The 24,940-nt window shown below is 42.8% G+C and overlaps 1 protein-coding gene across 3 annotated transcripts in view; it reads left to right on the top strand.

The window, feature by feature from the left end:
* RYK (receptor like tyrosine kinase) overlaps positions 1-24,940 on the top strand; it is a 532,318-nt gene that overhangs the window by 431,449 nt on the left and 75,929 nt on the right. For all 3 annotated transcript variants that reach the window (XM_029615270.1, XM_029615268.1, XM_029615269.1), the window contains one exon: positions 19,708-19,817. In XM_029615270.1, coding sequence (XP_029471130.1) covers positions 19,708-19,817 — 110 coding nt within the window. The remainder of the gene's footprint in view (positions 1-19,707; positions 19,818-24,940) is intronic.

Here is a 24,940-nt window from a genome sequence, read left to right as displayed (position 1 = left end):
TTCTTGTGGCTGGAACAAGGGTAAACTTTGGGGCCTACACACTGCAATGAGCAGAACACTCATTAATGGCAGAGGTTTCCACCTGACTAAGGGAAGAAGGAGGGAAAGAGAAAGCTGGGGAAGATGGGAAAAAAGAGAGGGAGCTAGCTTGGGTTGGGGGTGATTGGCCTTGGGTGGGAAGGGGAAGCTGGGAATTTAGTATGGGGCTAAAGGAAAGAAAGCTGAGGTGGGGGTCAAGTCTGGGTTAGAGGGAACTGGGGGAAGAGGTAAGCCTTATGCACTTTTACAGTGTACATGGAAGAATTATACTTAAAATTAACATTTTCTCGTAGATAAGCAGCTGAATTAGCCATGCTGTCTGAGTACGTCCTCTGTGCCACTAGGTGGCGGAGCTCTCAAAGTCTAGCAAAGTCTTTTAGCCAGGTACTCCCTCCGTCCTGTATAGTTACAGGATCACCTCAGGCTCATCAGTCCAACTTTTTCCGCGCAGAGCTCTCTTCTCTCCTAACACTTTACTTCAAGATATATAAAATAACAGATTAAAAAGAAAGAAATCAAAGATAGAAGAAAGGATAACATTAAAAAAAAAATTAAATAAATAAATACTGATTCAGCTGACCTGCCCTCACGGGACCGTTCTAAATGTCCCGGGGCACCCCCTCCCATCCGATACGATGATAGTACTTCAGTCTCCTCGGCCTCCCGGTTTTTCCCTGGGACAGTACTGATTGGAGCCCAGGGGAGGGGCAAAATGTCGACGGTCGGACTTCTCACCGGCACAGTGGTCGCAACGAAGCGGTCTTCAAAGACTCATTGGGCCGTTGCCCTTGTGCTTGTTTTATCTCCTCGGTAACCTCCCGTTTGGCAGGTCAGGCACAGAGTTAAGCCCCGGGAACGCCGTGGAAAAGAGCAGAAAGTGCTCCACAGGAAACGCTGACCATCTGAAGAGATGCTGGGTGTGGCGCAGGCACCATGCGCGCCGAGCCCATCATCGCAGGCGTCGGAGCCCCGAGCCTATCGACGCATGTGTCGGCGCTCCCACACATCGGCACTCGCCGGCGCATTGGGTTATCGACTCGAGGCGCGTCGACACAATAGGTATGCCCACGCATTGACGCCCACACATCTGCCTGTGCCCGATGCTTCCCTCGGCTCGTCCAGCTACCCATCTGTCCCGCAGGTATTTTACGTCAGCCTAATCAGGGTCACACAGGTATTTTTTCTCATGGCACAAGGCCTCCGTTGACAGCGCGCCAACCATTAGCGCTGACTTCAGATGCGCTGTCGGTAGTGGGGATGCGGGCACCGAATACGCCAGTACATCACTACGGATGCCAGGCACTCAGAGAGACTGATGCGGGCACCCAGTGTACAAAAGCGTAGTGTGTGCCAAGGCACGATACGAACGCTGATTAAAAAAAAAAAAAAGTTAAATAAAATAATAAATAAATAACTATAAGACGCGCTGAAGTACCTACGCGATCTCATACCTTACGATATATAACAGGCACATGCGACTCAAAAAAACAGACACATACCTCAACCAGACGAAAGCCCAGGACATGGGCACAAAAAAAAAATGGGTAAACATGGGAGCTCAGTCTCCATGGAACCATGAGCACTTCCAAAACTTGAGGCCACGTTCACAGGCTCACCAACGCGTCCACCTGAATAGTGCGACGCACCTACAAGCACGCCACCCTGCTGCCATGCCTGCCTACCAAACCAATTGGGGCGCACCTGCGCGTAATCCTACGATGTCAACAGATCACACCTGCATGGCAACGCCAGCCAGGGTGTACTAATGTGGTCAAGTACCTCGCTACCATGGCAGCTGCATCCCGTGCGATACATCTGCACCGCCGGAGATCATGGTACTGACCTTCAGTGCCGTTGATGCTTCTTTAAAAAAAAAAAAAAATTATGACGGCATACTTTACTTAAAAAGTCCTTCCACCGTCGTTCCATACAGAAATCTTCTTCAAGTACTCCTCTTCGGAGTACTACTTCCTCTAGCTACTGCAGCCGGTGAGAAATCTCTCCTTCGTTGAATCCATCTTGCGGACCCGCACCGAGTGTTTAAAAAAAAAAAAAAAAATAAAAAAATAAAAAAATAAAAAAAAAAATATATATATATATATATATATATATATATATATATAAAATAAAAATTAAAAACCTGGAAGGAGGAATTTTCCGCCTATGGACGACTAACTTCCTCGCACATAAACCTAAAAAAAAAAAAAAAGGTCTCACTTTTTCCAGCCCCCTGCCTAGCGGACATTGCATGTCTTACCATTTCGCTAAAAGACTCTCCAATGGCCACTACTATATATGTCACTGGAGAAAGGGATGCTTTTTGTTATGGAATGACCTAGAACATGAGAGACTTCACAATACCTTCTTTATTTTCTATAAAAAAAAAAAAGAAAATCCATAGTTGTGCGTCCTGCCATTCCTTGCCAGGGAAAGCACAGTCTTCCCGCATTCTTAGGTGTACCACACCGTTTGACGCGATCCAAACTTTTACCTCTCTCCGACTGCTCAACGCAATCGCCAGTTACAGGCAGGGAACATCCTTCTTTCACCTATGGGCAATGGTTATCGAACAAATTTTTATCTATATCATTCTACTGACCATGTTCAATGTCTTGGACTTCCTGTGTAGACTTCAACTTTAAATTTCGCAAGGAAAGCGGGGACTTTCTCGAACTTCTGCCAGCTTCCACGGGCCGTCAGGGGATTTGTTAAACTCCCCATATCCTACCATCTTCGTGCGAAGCAGTCTCTTCTACTTGTTCTGTTCCATTGTTCATTTCGCCGCACTTGGGCTGCATTCCCCTGCTCTAACCTTCATTAGCACTACTCCGCTTGACATGCAGGACTTAGCCTCCGTCAACCAGAATAGGAATTCTCATAGAGAGTCCCTACTAGCTTCAGAATCCTCGCCAAGCAGAGCGCAGTGCTACTCCCCTTTTGACAGCATAGCATCAGGATCGTTTTCCTGCCTGGCTAACACCTGTTCATAACAGCTAGCCAAGGCACCCTTGTGATCAATTTCATTTTCTACCTGGATCCTTACCAGCTGGCCAAATCCTAGCCGTCCAAGGCCATAGGACAAGATTCATCTATGTGGTCCTGCAGATACACCTGCTTATGCGTCGCCTGCAATGGAACCTAAGGAACCAATGCATTCAATGTCTCCATCCATTCTCTACCCCGTTGCTCTCACCAACAGCATGAACAATGGCCTTACCTGGGGGCTACTCCCGACAACTTACAAACGAAATCGCTCCTAATGCCCTTATGACATCAGAACATATCACCAAGAACACGTTTCCCAGGGACTAGAGCACTTAACTACGCTAATTATCGACACAGGTTCTGTGGGCCACATACAACCGTGCGCAACACATACCTACTACAACTCAGGGCACTGAGAAAAAAAAAAAGACACCCTCCGATCCTTTGGAGCCTCCCTACGAGGAACGCTAACAATCATTCATACAGACAACCAGATTGTGATATTCTACATCGCAAGGAAGAAGACTCAGGGTTTTGAAACCTCTACAGTCAGACAGTCCATATACTGTATTAGAATCATCAACAATCAATTTCTCTGCAGAAAACTTAGCTGACGAGATTCACACTCCAGAGCAGACAAGCTCAACAGAATATTTCATCCCCACGACTGGGAAATACATCAGAAGGTATCTCAGCACATACTCTCAATTGAGAGTCATCCTTCCATTACCCTCTTGCAAAAAAAAAAAAAAAAGAGAGAAAGACTGGACACCTTCTACTCGGTTTACCCAAGAGGGAACAATTTTTAATGAATTCCCTGTTTTGGCTAGATGAAAAGGCAAAACAAGGTGAAGTGGCTGGCCTAATATTTAGTCTTGGTGGTAGACGTGTACTGTATAATTCTGTTTTCTGACCCCTAAACTATACCTTCTAATAGTGTGAGATAAAGAAAGGCAGTGAGTAGGGAATTAGACACATGGTTCTTTTCCCAGGGATCTCCTGGATTTGCATATTCAAGAAGCATTTACAAGTAAGTATAAGCAGCAAGCACCGCAGACCTCAAGACCACTTTCCACTAAAGTAACTTTCTACCATGGAAGACTGAATATTTCCAAAGGACTGTTCAGATCTGTCACTTTTACTTGTGAAATGTCTCTGGTAGAGACATGAAGAAAAAATATTGTCTATAGCAAGGAAAAAATGTATTTTAAAGGATACGGATCAGTCCCAATGGAGAGAAAAAGAATGTCATATTTCTATTAAGATAACTTTCAACTTTGCCCAGGCTTTTCTTAATCTTTTTTCACATATACAAACACCTTCACACTGATTTCCCTAGTGGATTGAGTGGATTGTCCAGGCCCACAAAAATAAAGCACCATGACTTCTGTCTCATTGGAATAATTAGTTGACCTTCCTTTTGCATAGAGAGTGCCAAGCTTCCTAAGACACACTTCCTGTGTTTGAGGTGAGGATTCTGCTTGTAAGCCAGCTGTTTACTAGGCTAGTTAAGGTCAGATGTTTGATTCCTGGATTTCTTTTCCAGCAATCATCACCAGTGCACATCAGTGTACCAGTGTATTGCCTGTTGCTAAAGCAGCATTCCATAAAATCTAGCTAGTTGGGTTTGACATTTGTTCCTTTAAATGTGTAAGATTAAAATAAACTAATCTTGAAAAAAATTGGTATTAATCCAGTGTGATTTATTTTGTCTGCTTTCAAGCCCTTTAAAGGAATAGTAGGAATCTGTAGGGATGGGATTATACCCATTCCTAAAGCCTGTTACCATCCTTATTTAAATTCCTCTTACCCTGTTAATTTATTGCTGTCACAAGAGCTTGTAGTTTATGGTTTTTCCTAGGGACAAGCAGGATAGTAGTCCTCACACATGGGTGATATCATCGAATGGAGCCCGGCATGGAACTTTGATCTCAAAGAATCTAGAACTTTCAAAGGGCCGTACTGAGCATGTGCAGCTGTAGTCATCACCCTGCCCCCTAGGCAGAGTCCTTCAGTCTCTTTTTTTTTTTTTTCCACGGAGCCATGTGGTCGCGGAAGCCGTGTGTTCACGGTATTCAGCTTTGCTCTCTTCTCACAGATTTTGTAAGTGATTTTTCTCCTAGAACATGCAGGATGGTAGTCCTACTGGATGACATCATCAGATGGAGCCTGGCATGGAAAACTTCTGTTTCTAGAACTTTGACTGTAACACTGAGCATGCCCAGCATGCCACTATCCGCGCGGCCACGTGGGTTCCCCCTTCAGTCTCTTTCTTTCCACGGTGCTGTTGCCTTGCAGTTTTTGGAGCTCTGCTCTGTCTCTTCAGAGTTTTCTTATGCTTTTTTGCAGTTTTTCCTTCGCATCCACGTCTGGGTCCCTCGTACCTAGTTCCCCCTAGTTAGTGGGTGGCGTAGTAAGTTTTCTATCTTCTTGGTGTTCAATTCCGGGGGTTTTTGGAGCTGGTGTCCACTCTGCACCAACTGTTTGCCGGCCCGAAGCATAACTTCCTCCGGTTTTTGTCGATGCCTCCTGTGCCTGCGGACCATGTCTGACCGATCCACATGAAGTTTGTATTCTTTGCCTGGGGGCATCACATGATGTCCAAGATTGCTGGTTCTGCAATCAGATGATCCCAAAAGGTCATCTGGCGCTTTTGGATGAAATGGAGAAACTTTTTCGCTCCAGGAAATCGGGACCATCCACACCAGCATCGGGGTCGGGAAAGCCTTGGACACCAGGCCATTAATGTCCAACCCCCAGTGGGTCCCCCTCTAGAGAGGGGTGCTGGGGATCAACTGCTGTCAATGCCATCGCATTCCAGGACATCGGATTCCTCGCCCTCTTCGGCACAGGGGAAAGACTGGGCTGAGCACCGTGGGAGATCGAGGAAGCACCATCTCCAGTCGCCATTGGCACATGACACCGGTTCCGGAAAGGCACTGGGATCGGCTATGTTGCCCCTGAAGCTGCCCCGTGGAAATGAGACTTTGCCCTCGATCAAGCCCGGGAGTCCAAGGCACTCCCCACCGATGCCCATGTCTATGCCAGGCACCGATTCCCCTCATATTGAGGGTAATTCAGTGGCGCCTGCTCCTCCTGCCTTACCTACAGCAACCTTCGAGGAGGAGCTGGTTCGCAGGGTTCAGCTGGCGGTGCTCTAAGCCCTCAGGGTTATCCAACAGCCAGCCCCATTGGTGCCACCACCGATGCTGGAGCCTACTCCCTCAATCCTAGCAATGCTGCTGGAGCGCCTCGATGTCCTGCTGGGCATTCTCCCTATGCAGAAGGTGCCTGGGGACCCTTCGATGCCCCAGCAGCCATCGTTTCCTCCCCCTCTAGGGCGATATTCATCGCCAGTTCCACCGAGGAAGAGGATTCGGCACTTCCAGAGCCATCAGGGCCTCTGGTGCCTCAGCTGCCACTCCTGATTCTGGTGCTGTTGATGCCATCGGTGTTCCCGGTGCCTGGACACGGTGGAGGCCAAGGCGGACACTCACTCTGGCGGCTTTGGTGGGCTCGGTGCACTAGAGCCAGTGGGTCACTGCCCGCCTCATGCTCCACCTTCTGGGTCATATGGCGGCCACGGTCCATGTTACACCCTTTGCCCGCCTGCACATGTGCAGGCCGCAGTAGATCCTGTGGTCCCAGTAGCAGCAAACCTCCCAGGATCTCAATCATGTATATGTGGTATGCCACCACTCCAGGCCTCCTTGTCTTGTTGGGAGGACCTGACCAATTTGGAGCAAGGGGTCCTCTTCCAATCCCTCTCCTTCCAGGCTGTTCTCCCCACCAGTGCATCCACACTGGGATGGGATGCCCATGTGGAGGGGCTCCACACCCAGGACCTGTGGTTAGCTCAGGAAGCTCAATACCAAATCAACTTCCCAGAGTTCCAGGCGATCCGTTACAGACTATCGGCGTTCCAGGATCACTTGGTGAACAAATTGGTCCTAATCCAGACCAACAATCAGGTGGCAATGTGGTACATCATCAAACAGGGGGGCACGGGGTCGTTCCTCCTGTGCCCATGAGATGGTTCAGATTTGGTCCCCAGCCCATTCACAGAGTATATTACTTTGAGCGGTGTACCTGGCGGGGACAGAGAATATAGTGGCAGACCATCTCACTCGGGCTTTTCGGCCCCACGAGTGGTCCCTGGATCCAGCGGTAGCAAACATGATCTTCTGTTGTTGGGGCATCCCAGGCGTGGCTCTGTTTGCCTCCCCCTGCAACAACAACGTGGAGTCTTTTTGCTCCCTTTACGGGGGTGGAAAGAAAACTGGTCTTGGATGTATTTGCCTGCCATTGGGGCAAGGGGCTTCCGTATGCGTATCCTCCGCTTCCACTGGTGATAAAGATGCTCCTGAAGCTCCGGCAGGACGGGGGAACCATGATCCTTGTAGCCTCCTATTGGCTGTGGGAGGTTTGGTTCCCGCTCCTGCAGGATCTCTCTGTCTGGAACCCAGTCAGTCTGGGGACCTCCCCAAACTTAGTCACATACGATTGGGGCAGGCTGCACCTTCCCAACCTCAGGGCATTGTCTCTAACAGCCTGGGTGTTGAAAGGCTAGTCTTGCAGACCCTGGCTTTGCCTGACGATGTAGCTCTAGTTCTGGTTGCCTCCAGGAAGCCTTCAGCTAGAAAGTCGTATAGCCTGAAGTGGAGAATATTTGCTGTCTGATGTGAGCAGTATGGGATGGACCTGTTTACCTGCTCCACCCCAAAGCTCTTGGACTAGGAGAGGGTACAGAGAAAGGTGACCAAAATGATAAAGGGGATGGAACAGCTCCCCTATGAGGAAAGACTAAAGAGATTAGGACTTTTCATGAGAGGTCTAGAATGGGTAAATGTGAATCAGTTATTTACTCTTTCGGATAATAGAAGGACTAGGGGGCACTCAATGAAGTTAGCATGTGGCACTTTTAAAGCTAATTGGAGAAAGTTCTTTTTCACTCAACTCACAATTAAACTCTGGAATTTGTTGCCAGGGGATGTGGTTAGTGCAGTTAGTGTAGCTGTGTTTAAAAAAGGACTGGATAAGTTCTTGGGGGAGAAGTCCATTACCTGCTATTAATTAAGTTGATTTAGAAAATAGACACTGCTATTACTAGTAATAGTAACATGGGATAGACTTAGTTTTTGGGAACTTGCCAGGTTCTTATGGCCTGGATTGGCCACTGTTGGAGACAGGATGCTGGCCTTGATGGACCCTTAGTCTGACCCAGTATGGCATGTTCTTATGTTCATACCTTTTGCACCTGTCAAAAGCTGCTTTAAAGACTAACTCAGGATGCATCTCAGCGCCATTGGGGCTTATTGTCACGGGGCGAATGGTATACCCATCTCAGTACAGCCCTTGATGAGATGTTTCATGTGTGGTCTGTTTCAGTTGAAGACCCGCTGTGTCCTCCCCCTGTATCCTGGGTCCTTAATGTGGCCTTAGCTCGCCTCATGAAAGAACCTTTTGAGCCTATGCACATGTGGGACCTGAAATATCTGACCTGGAAGGTCGTATTCTTGGTTGCTGCCACCTCAGCATGTCTGGTCAGCGAACTTCAAGCGTTGGTGATGCACCCACCTTATACGAAGTTCTTCCATGATATTTATTTATTTTATTTAAAAGTGTTTGTATACCGTCTTTACAAACAGTGTTTAATCAATGATAGGGTGGTTCTCCGTACTCACCCTAAGTTCTTGCCTAAGGTGGTTTCGAACTTCCATCTGAACCAGGATGGAAGTCCTGTCCACCTTCTTTCCCAGACCTCATTCGCACTCAGGCGAACGGCCTTTGCATACTTTGGATTGTAAGAGGGCCTTGGCATTCTACCTTGAGAGAACGGCAAGTGCAAGGTGATGCATATAGGGAAAAATAACACATGCTATAGTTACACAATGTTAGGTTCCATATTAAGTGCTACCACTCAAGAAAGAGTTCTAGGCGTCATAGTGGATAACACATTGAAATCGTCTGTTCAGTGTGCTGCGGCAGTCAAAAAAGCAAACAATGTTGGGAATTATTAGAAAGATGCGTTCCGCTGCCGGGGGCGGAGCCAAGATGGCGGCAGGACCCTAACACTGCGCTGCTCGGCGTCTTGTTTCCTCGTAAATTTTTCCTCTAAACAATCGCTATGCCGGCGAAAAGGAAGGGGAAAACAAAGATCTACCCCTCCGAACCCCCTACCTTTACCGGGCAGCAGACTATCCAGCAGTGTTTGGAGATAGCTATTAAGAAAGGGCCAGGAGGTCCGGCTGTCGAAGGCAGCGGAGGAGAGCTACCTTCGACCTCGGAAGATGTTTCCCTGAGCCCAGACGTCAGACCTCCACCGCAAGAGCGAGAACTCCAGCAGAAGTTAGCCAGCCAAAGCCCCAAAATGGCTGCTATGGATTTGGCTTCGGAGGGAGCGACTGCTGGGATTGAACCCGCTCTAAGAATGCTGGAACCCTCAACCGGAGAGAGAGATGGGAGTCCGGTGGAGGAAACATCTGCGGTTGGAGGAGAAGGTGAGATGCTGAAATTTCAGCCAGCCTTTGTCATGATTCCAAAACCAGCAAATATTACCCTTGAATCTATCTGGGATGTATTGAAGAACATGGGAAATGCTGTTAATGACTGTTCAAAGAAAATAGCAACTTTATCTCAACAAATGGAAATGATCTCAAATAATAATAATGACCAAATGAAAGAAAATCAGGAAAAATTCGTTAAAATGGAAGAGGACATAAAGGTAATAAAAAAATGTGCAAAATTCCCTTATTCAAGATGGAGACTTCTTGAGTAGGAGGGTGGAATTTGTTGAGAACAGACTGAGACACTTGAACTTGCGCTTCTTAAACTTTCCCAAAGTGGTGGGGGAATTGCCTCGTGTTACGTTGAGGAGATATCTCCTAGAAAATTTAGAATATACCTCTGATCAAACCCCACCTATGGACAAGGTTTACTTTTTGCCAACTAGCGCAAAGTTTCAAGTGCAAACACAACCTATGGATCTTGAAAACCTTACAGATTACCTTGAGTCATCTCACTACAAAATCATTGAAAGAGCTACACTACCAATGATTTCGTAGTGAGATGACTTTTTTGAGGTGGCAGCAACCAAGAATACGAAATTGATCTTAGTGCAGTCATGAAGAAATATTTTAGAAAAGCAAATAACCCATTTATGTGACAGCCAATAAGAATATTCCCTGATTTATGTAAGATCACTCAGGAGAGAAGGAAAGGCTTCTTAGCCTTAAGACAAGAAACCCTGAATATCGGGGCTTCTTTTTATTTAAGATATCCAGCTAAATGTTTAGTTAAAATAAGAGGAGATAATTTTGTGTTTACAGCTCCAGAACAGTTGAAAAAATTTATAGATTCAAGGAAACAGGGAACAACAGTTGGAATCAGTGAAATGACATAAATAATTGGTAATAGCTAAGTACCCGCTAGGTTATTTCCTATAAGTGTTTCTTGTGTTATCTCCTTGATAATTCTCCACCCCCCCTAAGTTTGGGGTCTAACGGATACTAAGATAAATGTTATTATGTTTCTTCTGGGGTTTTTTTTGGTTTCTTGTTAAACTATGAAATTGTATCATGTTTCTTAAGCAAAGTTTATCTTTGTGAAATTATTTGAAATTTAATAAAATATAAATAAAAAAAAAGAAAAGAAAGATGCGTTCCGGTGCTCTCCTTGAGCACCAGAACGCACCAGCTGGGGAAGGCCTGCGCGATCGGCGCCAAAGCCCCGCCCGGGGAAGGTCAGTATATTCTCTCCCCACCTGGGCGGCTCCAGCACCGACCGCGCGACCGCTCCGTTCACAAAAACAGGACAAACCTGAAAAGGAAACCGCGCCGTGGCCCGCCCATCGAACAGCACCCATCCAATCAGAGCCAGCCCTGCTGGGCTTTAAACAAGGCTCTACAAGGCACCGAGCGTCGCTCTACAAGTGCCCTCCAGGGGTGCACGAAGGGGCGCACAAAGGGGCCTGCCCCTTTGTGTGCCCCTTCGTGCACCCCTGGAGGGCACTTCCCGCTGAAGCTAAGAGAAGCGCCGTAATGGTCTCAGACAAGACTTGAACTGATTTCTCCATGAAGGAGACCATCCTCCATTAATTCTCTCCTCTTCCACAAATTGTCATTCAAACCTATCATCTCATTGACATGAATACTTTCCATATTCCTATCCTCAAATACTCGAACTTCTCACACAGCACATCTAGAACCAAGATCAACTTACCATACGACAAATCTCTAATTCCTATCATGACTTCGCCCCTCTCCCAAATATTAGGTCTGATGACTTTTTACATTATGCTTATAAATACTCAATCCATCCTAAAAAAGGCTACTCTATTAGGTGATATCCTTACAGACGAGTCCCCTGATATTTGTGCAATAACGGAAACATGGCTAAAAAACACGGACATCGCTATTACTAATCAACTACCTACAGACATCTACAATATATTCTCTATACCTAGATCTAAAAAGAAAGGAGGCGGACTCCTACTGGCTGCAAAAAAGAAATTCAATCTCACTCTGCAAACCTTCACTTCACCGCCTAAAAACGAGATTACTCTCTTTAAATCAAAAGCTCTACAGATATGCCTTATCTATGCTCCCCCAGGCATACTAGGAAATAACCCTTCATTACTCACAGAATATATATCTAAATACATCAACATTAACATACCTGCTGTCATCCTAGGGGACCTTAACCTACATTTTGACCGCTCCCCTCCATCACCAGCCTGTGAAGCTACACTTACCACCCTTAATGCTCTAGGATTTAAACAATTGGTTTCAGGCCCTACTCACAAAGGTGGTCACACCCTTGATGTTATATTCACTAACTCACTTGTCAACACTGACTCACCCAAATGCACCCCTATACCCTGGTCAGACCACTACAGGATAGACACATGCTGCAAAATTACATGCAACCCCCATTCTCCTCATACCAAAAAAAGATCTATTACCTTCAGAAAACAATGCAAAACTGAAAACATCGCTGAAGCACTCTCAGAAGAACTCCTCAAGTTAGACCTCTCTGATGCCAACTCGGCCTGCTCTTCCTGGTACCACATCACTAGGAACGTAGCTAATGAACTCTGCCCACTATGTACTAAAGAAATCAACACAGAAAAGAAAGACAAAAAACCCTGGTACACCCCTGATCTTAGAAAATCGAAACTTGAGCTCCGTAAAATAGAAAAGAAATGGCGTAGAAACCAAACACCAGTGCTTCTTCAAAAATTTAGATCACTTCTTCATGAATACCGGAAAACGACAGATGAAACCAAGAAAAACTACTACGCCTCAAAGATCCACCAATACCAATTTAACCCACGTGCTCTCTTCCAATGTTTCTAGCATCATCACTCCCCCAGCAAACTTCAACGTAGATAATGATGACAAAAACAGATATGTGAATCACTAGCAACCTTCTTTCATGACAAAATTAATGCCATTATGAATAGCATCTCTACCTCCCCCCCTTCTAACATCTCTATTTTTCCTGCCCAGAAACCACCTACACTACACATTCACTGCTCAGCTTCCCTGTCAAAATTCGAAACCTCAATGACACTAGAAATTGAAGGTATTCTCAAGAAAATGAAACCAGCAATGCATCCTTTTGACATCATGCCTACAATCGATTTTAGACAATCGACATCATGCCTACAATCGATTTTAGACAATCGACTAAACCTAAAGAAAATGGTCAACACAACAACTAAAGACTGCTTCTACAGATTACAGGTTCTAAAACGACTTAAACCACTCTTATTCTTCCACGACTTCAGGACAGTCCTCCAAGCGCTACTGTTCGCCAAAATAGACTACTGCAGTGCCCTTCTACTAGGACTCCCCAAATCCACTACCAAACCTCTGCAGATGATACAAAATGCGGCAGCAAGATTGTTGACCAGTACCAGCCGCTGCGAACACATCTCACCCATACTCAGGAACCTACACTGGTTACCAGTGAATTTCAGAATTCTATACAAATCAATCACCTTAATCCACAAAACCATCCATCATCAACTTCAACTTGACCTGGAAATACCATTCAAACTCCACTCCTCTAACAGACCAACTAGAGATATTCACAAAGGCATGCTCAATGTTCCCCCCACTAAAGCCACACGCCTCGCTACGACCAAAGACAGAGCCTTTTCGATAGCAGGCCCATCTATCTGGAATAGCATCCCATCAAATCTCAGACTGGAGCCTTGCCTTTTAACTTTCAGAAAAAGACTTAAAACCTGGCTCTTTCACCAAGCCTTCCCTGAACCACCAGACAATTACTAGTTGGCCTTCACTCCTACCCGGTCTGGCACTCTGTTTTCACGAAAAAAAAATGGACTCTGAGACTTTCAGGTTAAAGCACAGTTTTTAAGTTTTTTAACTCGTACACTCTATGGTAACAATACTTTTATTACCGGCCTTTCTTCTTTCCAGCTTGTTGTAAGCTTCCAAGTTCTCTCCCCCTGTTGATTGTAACTTTGACTTATTCCTACCTATTGTTATCTTTCGTTTACTTGAATTTGTTTACTCTAGTTTTCCCTTTGTTAAACTGTAAACCGATCCGATATGGTTATTTACTATGAAGGTCGGTATAAAAAACTGTTAAATAAAAATAAATAAATAAAAACACTTCTCGCCTTTCCTTCAAGAATTGCAATACACATAACCAAGATTCTTAACAAATCAATCACCTCTGGAATTGTAACCCCACAACTTAAGCACGCCATAATAAAACCTACACTGAAGAAACAAGATTTGGACCCAACGAAATCAACAAACTTCCGCCCAGTTTCGAATCTACCTTTCCTATCCAAAATTTTAGAGAAAATCATCAACAAACAACTCACTGAATACCTGGATGAAAATCAATTGCTCTCCCCAGCCCAATATGGATTCCGTAAGTACCATAGTACCGAAACTCTTCTCTTAACACTCTCCGATACAATCCTAAAAGCATTAGACTCTGGTCACTCTCTTATACTTGCCCTACTGGACATTTCCTCGGTATTTGACACTGTCAACCACAATACTCTTTTAATTCGCCTCTCACAAATTGGCATTACTGGCACTGCCCTATGTTGGCTAAAATCTTTTCTGAGCGACAGAAAATACAGTGTGAGAATCAGCCAACATGAATCCAAACCCAAAAGTCTGCTACAAGGAGTACCCCAAGGTTCCTCTCTCTCTTCAACTCTTTTCAATATATACCTCACTCCACTCTGTCAACTGTTGATCAATCTGGGTCTGCCACACTTCATATATGCAGATGATGTGCAGATCTTAATCCCAATCAATGGCTCCCTACCCAGCGCTCTCAAAACCTGGAATACTGCACTAGCGGACATTAAGAAGCTACTAACAGAAAACTCTTTAGTATTAAATACCAACAAAACAGAGCTTCTCATAATTTCGTCACAAAACAACATACATTCTAGCCCTAATATACAATCCCTATCTGACCAACGCAACTTACAACAAGTCCGCAGCCTGGGCGTTATTATTGACAAACAATTCACCCTAAAAAAATTTATTACTTCCACCGTCAAAAATGGTTTCTATAAACTTCACACATTGAAAAGGATCAAATCTCTCCTACACCCACAAGACTTCCGGACTGTACTACAAGCTACTATATTATCGACATTGGACTACTGCAATTCCATTTTACTAGGCCTCCCAAAATACTCTCTTCAACCACTACAGATGCTACAAAATGCAGCTGCTCGCCTGCTTACGAACACACACCGCCACGAACACATCACTCCAGCTCTACAATTCCTCCACTGGCTTCCGATCTCATCGAGGATATTATGCAAAACTCTTACTCTTATGCACAAATCATTATATAACCAAGATATGCATTGGCTCTCTGATCATTTTACATTCTATACATCAAACAGACCAATAAGAAAAATACACCAAGCTAAACTCTGTATCCCATCGCTAAAACATATAAAATATGCGTCTACGAGAGAATGATCATTTACGATAGCTGGAATCAACATTTGGAACAAAATGCCCACAGATCTGCGCCAAGAGCCCTGCTACAAGAAATTTAAACAGAACCTGAAAACCTGGCTGTTCAAACAAGCTTACAATTTATGAACACTTCCCCCTACTAATAATATGACTTTTATGACACATATCCAATAATATCTCTCCGTACCACACAGTTTCTTTCAATATCGCTAAACACACCCTATATACTTGCAAGACTCTTACTATTGCAAAGAATAATATTATCTTCTAACCTGTATATCAATGCCTGACTCTCAAGCAATCTTCATCGCCCGTTCCTTATTCCAATATTGTAAATATGTGTATTATAATGTTAATTAGTTTATAGTTTTAATTTTTATCCGATATGTACCATTCTATAATTGCTAGATCGTATAGATTGTTGCTAATTTAATGTTCTTTGTAAACTGATGTGGATTGTAAAGCTTGTTGCTAATTTAATGTTCTCTGTAAACCGAGGTGATGTTTCCCAACGTGCCGCGGTATATAAAAACCCTTAAATAAATAAATAAAATAGAAAGGGAATGGTGACTAAAACAGAAAATGTCATAATGCCTCTGTATCGCTCCATGGTGAGACCGCACCTTGAATACTGTGTACAATTCTGGTCGCCGCATCTCAAAAAAGATATAATTGCGATGGAGAAGGTACAGAGAAGGGTGACCAAAATGATAAAGGGAATGGAACAGCTCCCCTATGAGGAAAGACTAAAGAGGTTAGGATTTTTCAGCTTGGAGAAGAGATGGCTGAGGGGTGATATGATAGAGGTGTTTAAAATGGATAAGTTCTTGGAGGAGAAGTCCATTACCTGCTATTAATTAAGTAGACTTAGAAAATAGCCACTGCTCTTACTAGCAACGGTAATATGGAATAGACTTAGGGGCTGATTTTCAAAGGGGTACGCACGTAAGATATGCGCGTACCCCCCGAAAACCTGCCCCAAGTTCCTCGTGCGCGTGCCGAGCCTACGTAAGTCCCGGGGCTTTCCTGGGGGGCGTGTCGCGGTGGCACGTCATTCGGGGGCGGGGCCGTGGTTCCGGCCCGGGGGCGTTTCGGGGGTGAGGTCGAGGCATCCGAATCTGCTCCTTGGCCGGGGAATCATGTGGCTGGCGCGCGAGTTTAACTTGTCAAACAAAGGTGGGGGGGTTTAGATAGGACTGGGGGGGGGGGGGGGTAAGGAAGGGGAAGGTGTGGGGGGGTGGAAGGAAAGTTCCCTCCGAGGCTGCACGGCTCGGCGCATGCAGGCTGCCGATTTTGCACAGCCTTGTGCGTGCCAACCCCAGATTTTAAAGGATACGTGTTGCTACGCGCGTATCTATTAAAATCCGGTGTACTCTTGTTTGCGCCTGGTGCGCGAACAAAAGTACGCACGGGCATACTTTTATAAAATGTACCCCTTTGTTTTTGGGTACTTGCCAGGTTCTTATGGCCTGGATTGGCCACTGTTGGAAACAGGATGTTGGGCTTGATGGACCCTTGGTCTGACCCAGCTTGGCATGTTCTTATTGGGGACCACTGGTCTAAGGAGTCAATATAACATTGTTTATTTTTACACAAAAGATTATTCATTAAAAGGCAATTGTTGTAATAAGACATGTTCTAATTTATAAAAACTGCTCTCAGCAGGATCTTTTTGTAGTATAATGCAATAGGTTTCCTGTTATAGTTGTGCTATTTTATATATGTGGACAAATTCTCACTAACCATATAAGATAAACATTTTTCTAAATTTATTTTAAACACCACTTATGTTTGACCCAGATTGTAAAGGTTCAAAAAGTAATATAGAAAGCTAGTGATCCTATGGTCATCTAAGTGATCACTGCATGAGAAAGAAAAACACAGCTTAAATTTGGACTTTTTAGACTACTGTTATTTCTGTGCTGTAGAGAAAATAGTAAAGAAATGTGTAAATGTTATAGTAGAATAAACTTTGAAATTACAGTCAATAAACTTGTGCATACTATTTTTTTTTTACTGTCTTAGTAAATTATTGATCTATTTTGTGTCATCTTGAAAACTGTAATCACTGTTCCTGATCTATAAAATTGGGTTTGATTCACTCATAAGCACTTAGAAAAATTGACAATAGTAAGATATTTGATGATTTAGAACAAAGACAATTTCTATCCTGTGTTAAAAAATAATTTAGCTTTTAAGGAAAGATTTTAATTGTGGAAAACCCCTCTGTTGAAATGAATAGAAACTGTATGGAGCCCAAGTTACTCCTGCCTGAGGCCAGGAGTAAATATTGTCAGATTTTAGGGTTCCAGAAGGCGAATAGATACATGTGTATTTGGGTGATGTGTTGGTACAGTGTGTATGGTGGCATTGCCTCTTGTGCTACTGAAATATTTTTAATAGACAAGGCAAATAATATAAATACTAAATATCCCCTTTTATGATACTTGATGGTTAACTAATAGGGTCATTTATGAAAATGCGTTATCGCGCACATCAAGGCCCTAACGCCCTCAATAAATACCGCATTGCGAAATGCATATTCAAATTAAAAATTTGTGTTCGAATGTGAGGAGTTTGAGTGGAGTAAATGGAAATGAGGGTTCGTTAACATGGTGTGTTCTCTCTACCTAGCAATCAAGCTAGGTAGAGAGTAAATGGTACAAATCTACTTTTTTTTACCTTTCATCACTCCAAATCACATTAAATCTTCACTGATCGCAACTGTACTGTTCATATGTACGACTGTGCATGTAAAACTACCCCCCAAAACCCACCCTACCCCATAAACCTCACCCCGAGTTACTAGTGCCCTCTCTTACAGTGGTATAAAAAGTTCAATTATTAAGTGAGTCTCTTCAGAGTCACTCTCTCACCGTTTTTCGCGATAAAAACCTTTTTGGCTGGTAACGCAGCTGCAGTACATTACTCAGTGTGCAATGTGAAAATAATATATAGTGAATCTAGGTCTAAATTTGCTGTTCACCCTCCAGAGGGAAGAATATTTTGGTGGATTTGAATATTTGGCTATAGCTCCACATCTCCAGCACAGAGTTGGCAATTTATAATATATATAAATACTGGCTTGTCTTCTTTTTTGTTGTAGATGTGGTTGTCAAACAATTTATTTTGTATGGCATCTTAGTTATGTTTTATATCATGCTTCTCATCAATAACATCGCGGTTTACCATACTAGAAAAACAGTATATAGCATAAAAAATTACCAATAACATAACCTTACATCTGGCTTATCCTTTATAAAATGCAAAGTGAGAGAGAAATGTTTGGATCCTTCTTTGCTCAGGTTAATTATCACATCAGAACACACCAAAGACAACACCCAGAAGAAAGAATAAATCTGAAAGTTTTATTCATTAGAATAGGTGATCAGACTCTATGAGAATAGGATCCATTCACCAGTTAGACATAGAGCATAATACCGTATTTTTCGCTCCATAAGACTCACCTAGGATTCAGTTAAAAAAAAGAAGCACCTAGGATTCAATTAAAAAAACAAAAAACAAAAGAAAGGTGTGCTAAACCGGCTCTGTTCCCGGGCGTCTGTGCGTCTTATGGAGCAAATTAGGGGAGTGCATAAAAACTTTTTTGTCCCCATTTCGTTTTCTGGTCTGGGGAGGGCCATTTCGGTCCACTCCCCAGATCATAAAACTTTTATAGTTCTCTTTCTGTGGAAACCCCATCCCAACCCTTTAAATTTAATTAACTACAGCCCCCCACCCTCCTGGTGACAGGGCCATTGGTAGCCCTGTCACAGGGCTACCAATGGCATCGATAGCCCCTGTGACATAGTAAGGGCAAAGGGCCGTCGGCGCCATTTTGATTACTGGCAGCCCACGGCCCAAGTGCAGGAGATCACTCCCGGACCCCCGCTGGACCACCAGGGACCTTTGGCAGGTCTTGGGGGGGTCAGGAGGGTGGGGGGGTTGTAGTTAGTTTTTAAATTTTTTTTTTTTTATATTCGCTCCATAAGACGCACAGACATTTTCCCCCTTACTTTTTGGGGGAAAAAAATGTCTTATGGAGCCAAAAATATAGTAATTATATCTTCCTTTCCACGCTACCATGTGATTAAGATTGGCATCACTTATACCCCTAGCCATGTTCAACTTTTCACCAAATATGCAGCTCCCTCAGTGTAATATGCATGGCTTTGGTGCATTCAGTAACCAGGTAGCTATAGGATAGCTGTTGGACTGACAGAACAATGCCTGTACTTCTACTTCAAGAACCCTCATGACAAGCCTGCTATTGCTCCACTGGGAGTAAGTGTTGAGCCTAAATGCCAGCATCTAGATATTCACACAAAGCAAATTTGATAGATATTTGAAAATTCTAAATAATGGTTACACAGTCCCTTTATAGAAATTGTTTACTCATTATTTAGAATTATTTTTGCATTGAAACTCTTATAATATTTTGTGTTGAAACTCTTTATTATTTTGTTTTGTCTATTATGAGTATTTTGATATCATTTGTTTTAATTTGTTTATATCACTAAACCACCTAGCATGGTTGACCTTATAGGCAGTATATAAGAAATGTTAATAATAAGCATGTGGGATACAATACCATGTGAGACTGGGAAGCAGTGCTACTCAGGGAACTAATATTGCTCTCACTGCTTTCTTAGAGTTTTGTATTGATTTATTTTTGTCATATGCTTTCTAGGCAATATCCCAGCAGGATCTTGTACATATGGCTATTCAAATTGCCTGTGGAATGAGCTATTTGTCCCGAAGGGAGGTCATTCATAAAGATCTGGCTGCTAGAAACTGTGTGTAAGTAGCAGTTCTCATGGTTTATTAAACATTCATTCTCTATTTCTTGGAGTAACTCCAGCCTAGCTTCCTTCTCTGTCTTGTTATCCTTTTCAGTCTAAGATTCTAACTCCTGTATTTTTACTGTTCTAGCAATAATGACTTCTTGTTTTTATAGCCATTGCTTCACAATGCATTGCCTTTGTCATCCTGTGTTTGAGAAGAATCTTCCTGTCCTAACTTACACGTGTGTCTGAATTTAACCAGGGGGCCTTACAAAACATGATATGCACACAAGCAGACTAAATTAGTATATTGGAGGAATAGAGGGGCTAGCTAGTCAAAAACAATCTTATAGAAATTGGTTTTCAATTTACTTTTGAAAATAAGTAACATGAGTGACCCATGCATATTGTGGGGGAATAGTTTGTCAAGGTAGGTGTCGAGGAGAGAGAGAGAGAGCTTTTAACCTAGAAGAAGCATGCTTAATATGATGAACAGAGAAGTATACAAGAAGCTCACTAGAGGAAAAGGAGAGAAGAAAGATATTAAAGCAGACATGTAAATGTAGTATGGCTGTGCTAAGCTATTGCAAGAAATTTTTTTATTCTTTATCTACATTCATTTCACAATTGAAACATAAGCATAACAAAGCTCAGAAGAAATACTGCATGAAACCAATAGGAAATATGCTACCTCAGAAATCAATAAACAAATAGCAAAATAAATATAGAATCATACATATTTAGTCCACAAAGTAGTGGGGATGAGAAATTATAGGGAGAAAATAAAAAATATATATGTATAACTGTTTTATGTTGGTGTCAGCACCAACGCACCGCTGCATCCCAGGAAGATATGGCCTCTCCTCCTTCCTCCCAGATTCTGTTGGCATCAATAATTTTTGAGGAGGAGCTTAATAGGAAGATCAAGAGCATTGGTGTTTCTGCAGACAGGCATCCATCCCTGATTTGAATCCTTGCTGGCACCTGACAGAAGCGACCCAATGCCAGTTCTGGGAGGGCAATTGGCATCGGGTGCTGCTGCACCCAAGATCATCTGCAGTCCATTGAGGGAGAAACGTTTTCAGGTGCAGGAGAATTATCTGAATCTAGACCCTAACAGACACTTGCTGCTGTCTCTGAGGCCTTGTCTGCTAGCTAGGTGAGAATCCAGGTCCATTCCCTGACCTAGTCGGGCTCAGACTTGGAATATTCTTGAAAGGATGGCTATGGATCCGATCTGGAGATGTCAGTAAGTTTCTCCTCTGCAGGAAAGAAGGAGGTGTCCTTCAGAGGGCCTCTCCATCAATTTTGTGAAGAGAATGGCGGAGGCCACTTTGTTTTCATTGCAAAAGGAGGAAGAGTTCAGGGCCAAGATGCCTGAACTATATCCTGTCTAAGAATGATTTTTGGATGGTTATTCAGGCTTTTATTCTGACTCTTATTGATTATTATAGCTCACATTATTATTGAATTCTCAGCTGAAGATACTTCAGGCCTTACAAAATGCCACAGCTCATTTAATCATCCCATGCTTTTCAATGGAACATTACTCCTATATTGAAAAAACTGCACTGGCTTCCTGTGGTTGAGAGATCAATTTTAAGATGATTACATTTGTTTTTAAAGCTCTTAAGGATGAAGCTCTCTGTGTTATAGATTGTTTTTCCAAATACATCTTCCCTCAGAGATTGCGCTCTTTTAGGATACATGACACTGTGCCTTTTCAGTTGCTGGACCAGTCTTGTATGATCTTTGGGGACTCTCAAACTACAAAGTGTGTTTTGTTTTGTTTTTTCCTTTTACAAGGCCAATCTTTTTAAAGTGGCATATCCCTGAGGCCTTATTTTATAGTCTCTCCCAATTTTAGTATTTTGCTAAGGTCTGATGGGATTTTATATATGATTTTATATTTCTATTTTATTTTTATATTTTTAGCTCTGGTGCATAAGTTAATGTTCGTTTTTTTTGTTTTTTTTTTAATTTATAATTTTTATTGATTTTTCAAAATTAGACAACAAAAATAGGTATATAATTACACCATAATATACAAATTATAAATTATAATCCAATTTTTACCTTCAAATAACATATATTGGTCTAGAAAAACAAACTTCCAGCCTTGTCTTACAGCATTATTGTAATGTTCATATTGCGTCAGTTATATGTTTCAAGTTGTTTTCTAAGTTGATCTTAGTTGTTTCATAATAGATTTTACTTTGATTATTATCCGTTCATTATATTCGATATGTTCCATGTAAACCGCCTCCCCGGCGATAGTTATTTCTGTTAAATGTGAACCGGAGTGATATGTATTGTATACAGGAACTTCCGGTATATAAAAACGAAAAAAAATAAAATAAAAATAAATAATTATGATCTAATCAAAGGATAGCATTACTATACTTATCTAATTTCTAACAGAGGCACGGCAAACTAAGGGGAGAAAAATCAGAAAATTAATATAATCCAAAACATGCATTGTAATCCTGTTAATTTTTTTTTTTTCACTGGATTATACTTGGTGACATGGCTAATCTTTTTTGCTCAACAAAAATTCTAAGATGATCAGGAATAAAGAATATATAAACATCCTGATTTTTCTTAACAATACATTTACAGGGATATCTGAGGATAAATGTAAATCCCATTGTCAACAGTTCCTGTCTAAAGGTCAAAAACTCTCTTCTTCGTTTGTGTTAAAACGGATAAATCAGGAAAAATTTTTACCCAACTTTCGTGAAATGTAATAGGGTATTTACCAAAATATTGTTTCATGACTTTGTTTAAATCAAATTTGAAAATGAAACTAATAGTAGTCCCCTATCAATTATCTGATTATCAGTGCTTTCAAGGAAATTTGTTGGATTGCCCTGAAAGGGCATCTCCTCAGTATTCAAGTTAGGATTTTTCTTAGGTAGAAAATAGCAATAGCTAATAATTGGTAAATCATTTTCCGGAAAACACAGACTTTCCATAAAAAATAACCTTAACGTTTCCATCGGTACCTGCCCAACCACCCTAGGGAAATTGAGCAGGCGCAGATTCAAACGCTTATTATTATTTTCAAATAATTCAAGTCTTCTAGATAAATAATCTGTCTTTTGCTACAATTGACTGAAATTCTAAATTCTTCTCCTCTTTCTCTTCTAAGACCTTTATTCTTAATTCGGAATTTTTAACACATTCTCGGATTTGCATTAGTTCCTGCTGATTTTTCCCTGTCACTATATCGACTTTTTTCTCTAAGAACCTAAGAAAATGCCATACTGGGTCAGACCAAGGGTCCATCAAGCCCAGCATCCTGTTTCCAACAGTGGCCAATCCAGGCCATAAGAACCTGGCAAGTACCCAAAAACTAAGTCTATTCCATGTAACCATTGCTAATGGCAGTGGCTATTCTCTAAGTGAACTTAATAGCAGATAATGAAACTCTATTGCTTATTTCATTTAGAACATGCTGTATGCCTTGCCTCACCATGTCTTGTGCATCTATGAATGAGGTTCTTCTCCCTAAATTAATAAAAAGAAATTCCTCTAGTCCTTTTATATCCATTGACATTTTAGCCATCATGTCCCATAGCAATTCCAGTGTTACCACCGCAGGGTGCTTTAAAGTTTCATTCTGGTCATTCACTGAGGTCAGATCTCCTCCCTCAGGTGTTGTTCCATTTCCACCTCCGATACTCCTAATCGGGGTTCCTGTCTCAATTAGATTGAGTCCCTCTTGTGGCCCTCCCATGAAACCTTCCGCCGCCCTGTATATTGGGGGTATATCTAGATTGGGACTCAGCGAAGCTTCCTCCAGTGACTTGGGCTGTTCTCCCAAAGAGCCCAGGTCTGCGGTATCCTTAGTTGCTGGAGATACAGGAATAGATAAGAAACGAACTATTTCTTGCTGGATAGGGGATGGAGGGGGTAGTGAGGGGAAAACCCTTATCTTCCCCTTCCGTTTTGGCGGCATCTTTATAAACTTCAAACTTAGTTTCCAACAGTCTAGTTGTTCCTTATGACAATGCAATAGTACTTGCCTCTGTGACGATGACTAGTGGCAGAGTTCCTCCTCGATCCTCGCTATCCTCGCTAAGCCGAGCAAAGCCACGCGCGCCCCTTAGGCGGTGCGCCGGCGGCAGTGGCACGCCTGGAGTATGCCGGTCTTATTGCGTCTCCTCGGCCCCTCCCGATGACGTCGGGGCTGGCAGGCAGGCAAGAACAGCTGAGGTAATCTCCGGGTGCTCCTTCCACACAGTCACCCATAAGTTAATGTTCTGTGTGATTTTCAGTTGTATTTGTTTTGTGTTTTTAATTTATTTTGGAATCCATTAGGAATATTTGTGCTGTATATGCAGAATATAAAACTGTAAAGATATAAAATCCTTCAATTTGTAGAACTTCCAAAGGATATTGTGGCATTGTGCAGACAAGGATGTGGGAGAATCCCCCTCTCTGTGGCTCCAATTAATAAAATGGCAGATGCGATATGTCATGTCCAGAAGGCTCTAGGATTCAAAAAGCAACAGCTGACTCACCAACTGGTGGTCAAATCCATTATCCCAGGACAAGCAGGATGCTAGTCCTCCCATATGGGTGACGGCACTGATGGAGCCCTAAAGCGGGAAAGCTTTCTGTCAAAGTTTCTAGAAACTTTTGACTGGCCCTGTGAGGGCACTGAGCATGCCCAGCATGCTATGATATTCTCTGCCACAGGTGTCTCTCTTCAGTCTTCGTCTTTCCGCGCTGCAGTAAGCATCGCGGTGTAGGAGCCATTGAGAACTTCTCAATACTTTTGTGACTAAAAAGTCATATTATTTCAGATATTCTCTCTCACAATTCACTCAAGGGGCCTTTCTTCACCGGTTGGTGAGTACCTCGGTCTCAATTTTATTCTCCTCAGGAGAAAATTTTTTTCTCACAAATTCGTTGTTTGCCTCGACGGCCGTCGATAGCAATATGGCTACCGGTTTCAAAAAATGTCCGGTATGTGCCCGTAAGATGTCGCTTACTGATCCGCATCTCGAGTGCGTAATATGTCTGGGAGAAAATCATGACGTAAAAAATTGTCCGCAATGTGCCGAAATGACGCCGAAAACAAGAAAGTCTCGACTGGAAAAAATGGAACATTTATTCCATCTCCAGTTAATA

The sequence above is a fragment of the Rhinatrema bivittatum genome, chromosome 9, assembly GCF_901001135.1.
Source record: "Rhinatrema bivittatum chromosome 9, aRhiBiv1.1, whole genome shotgun sequence".
In the NCBI taxonomy this organism is placed as follows: domain Eukaryota; kingdom Metazoa; phylum Chordata; class Amphibia; order Gymnophiona; family Rhinatrematidae; genus Rhinatrema; species Rhinatrema bivittatum.
Note: the sequence above shows the minus strand (reverse complement) of the source record. Positions and strands in the feature narration are given on the sequence as shown.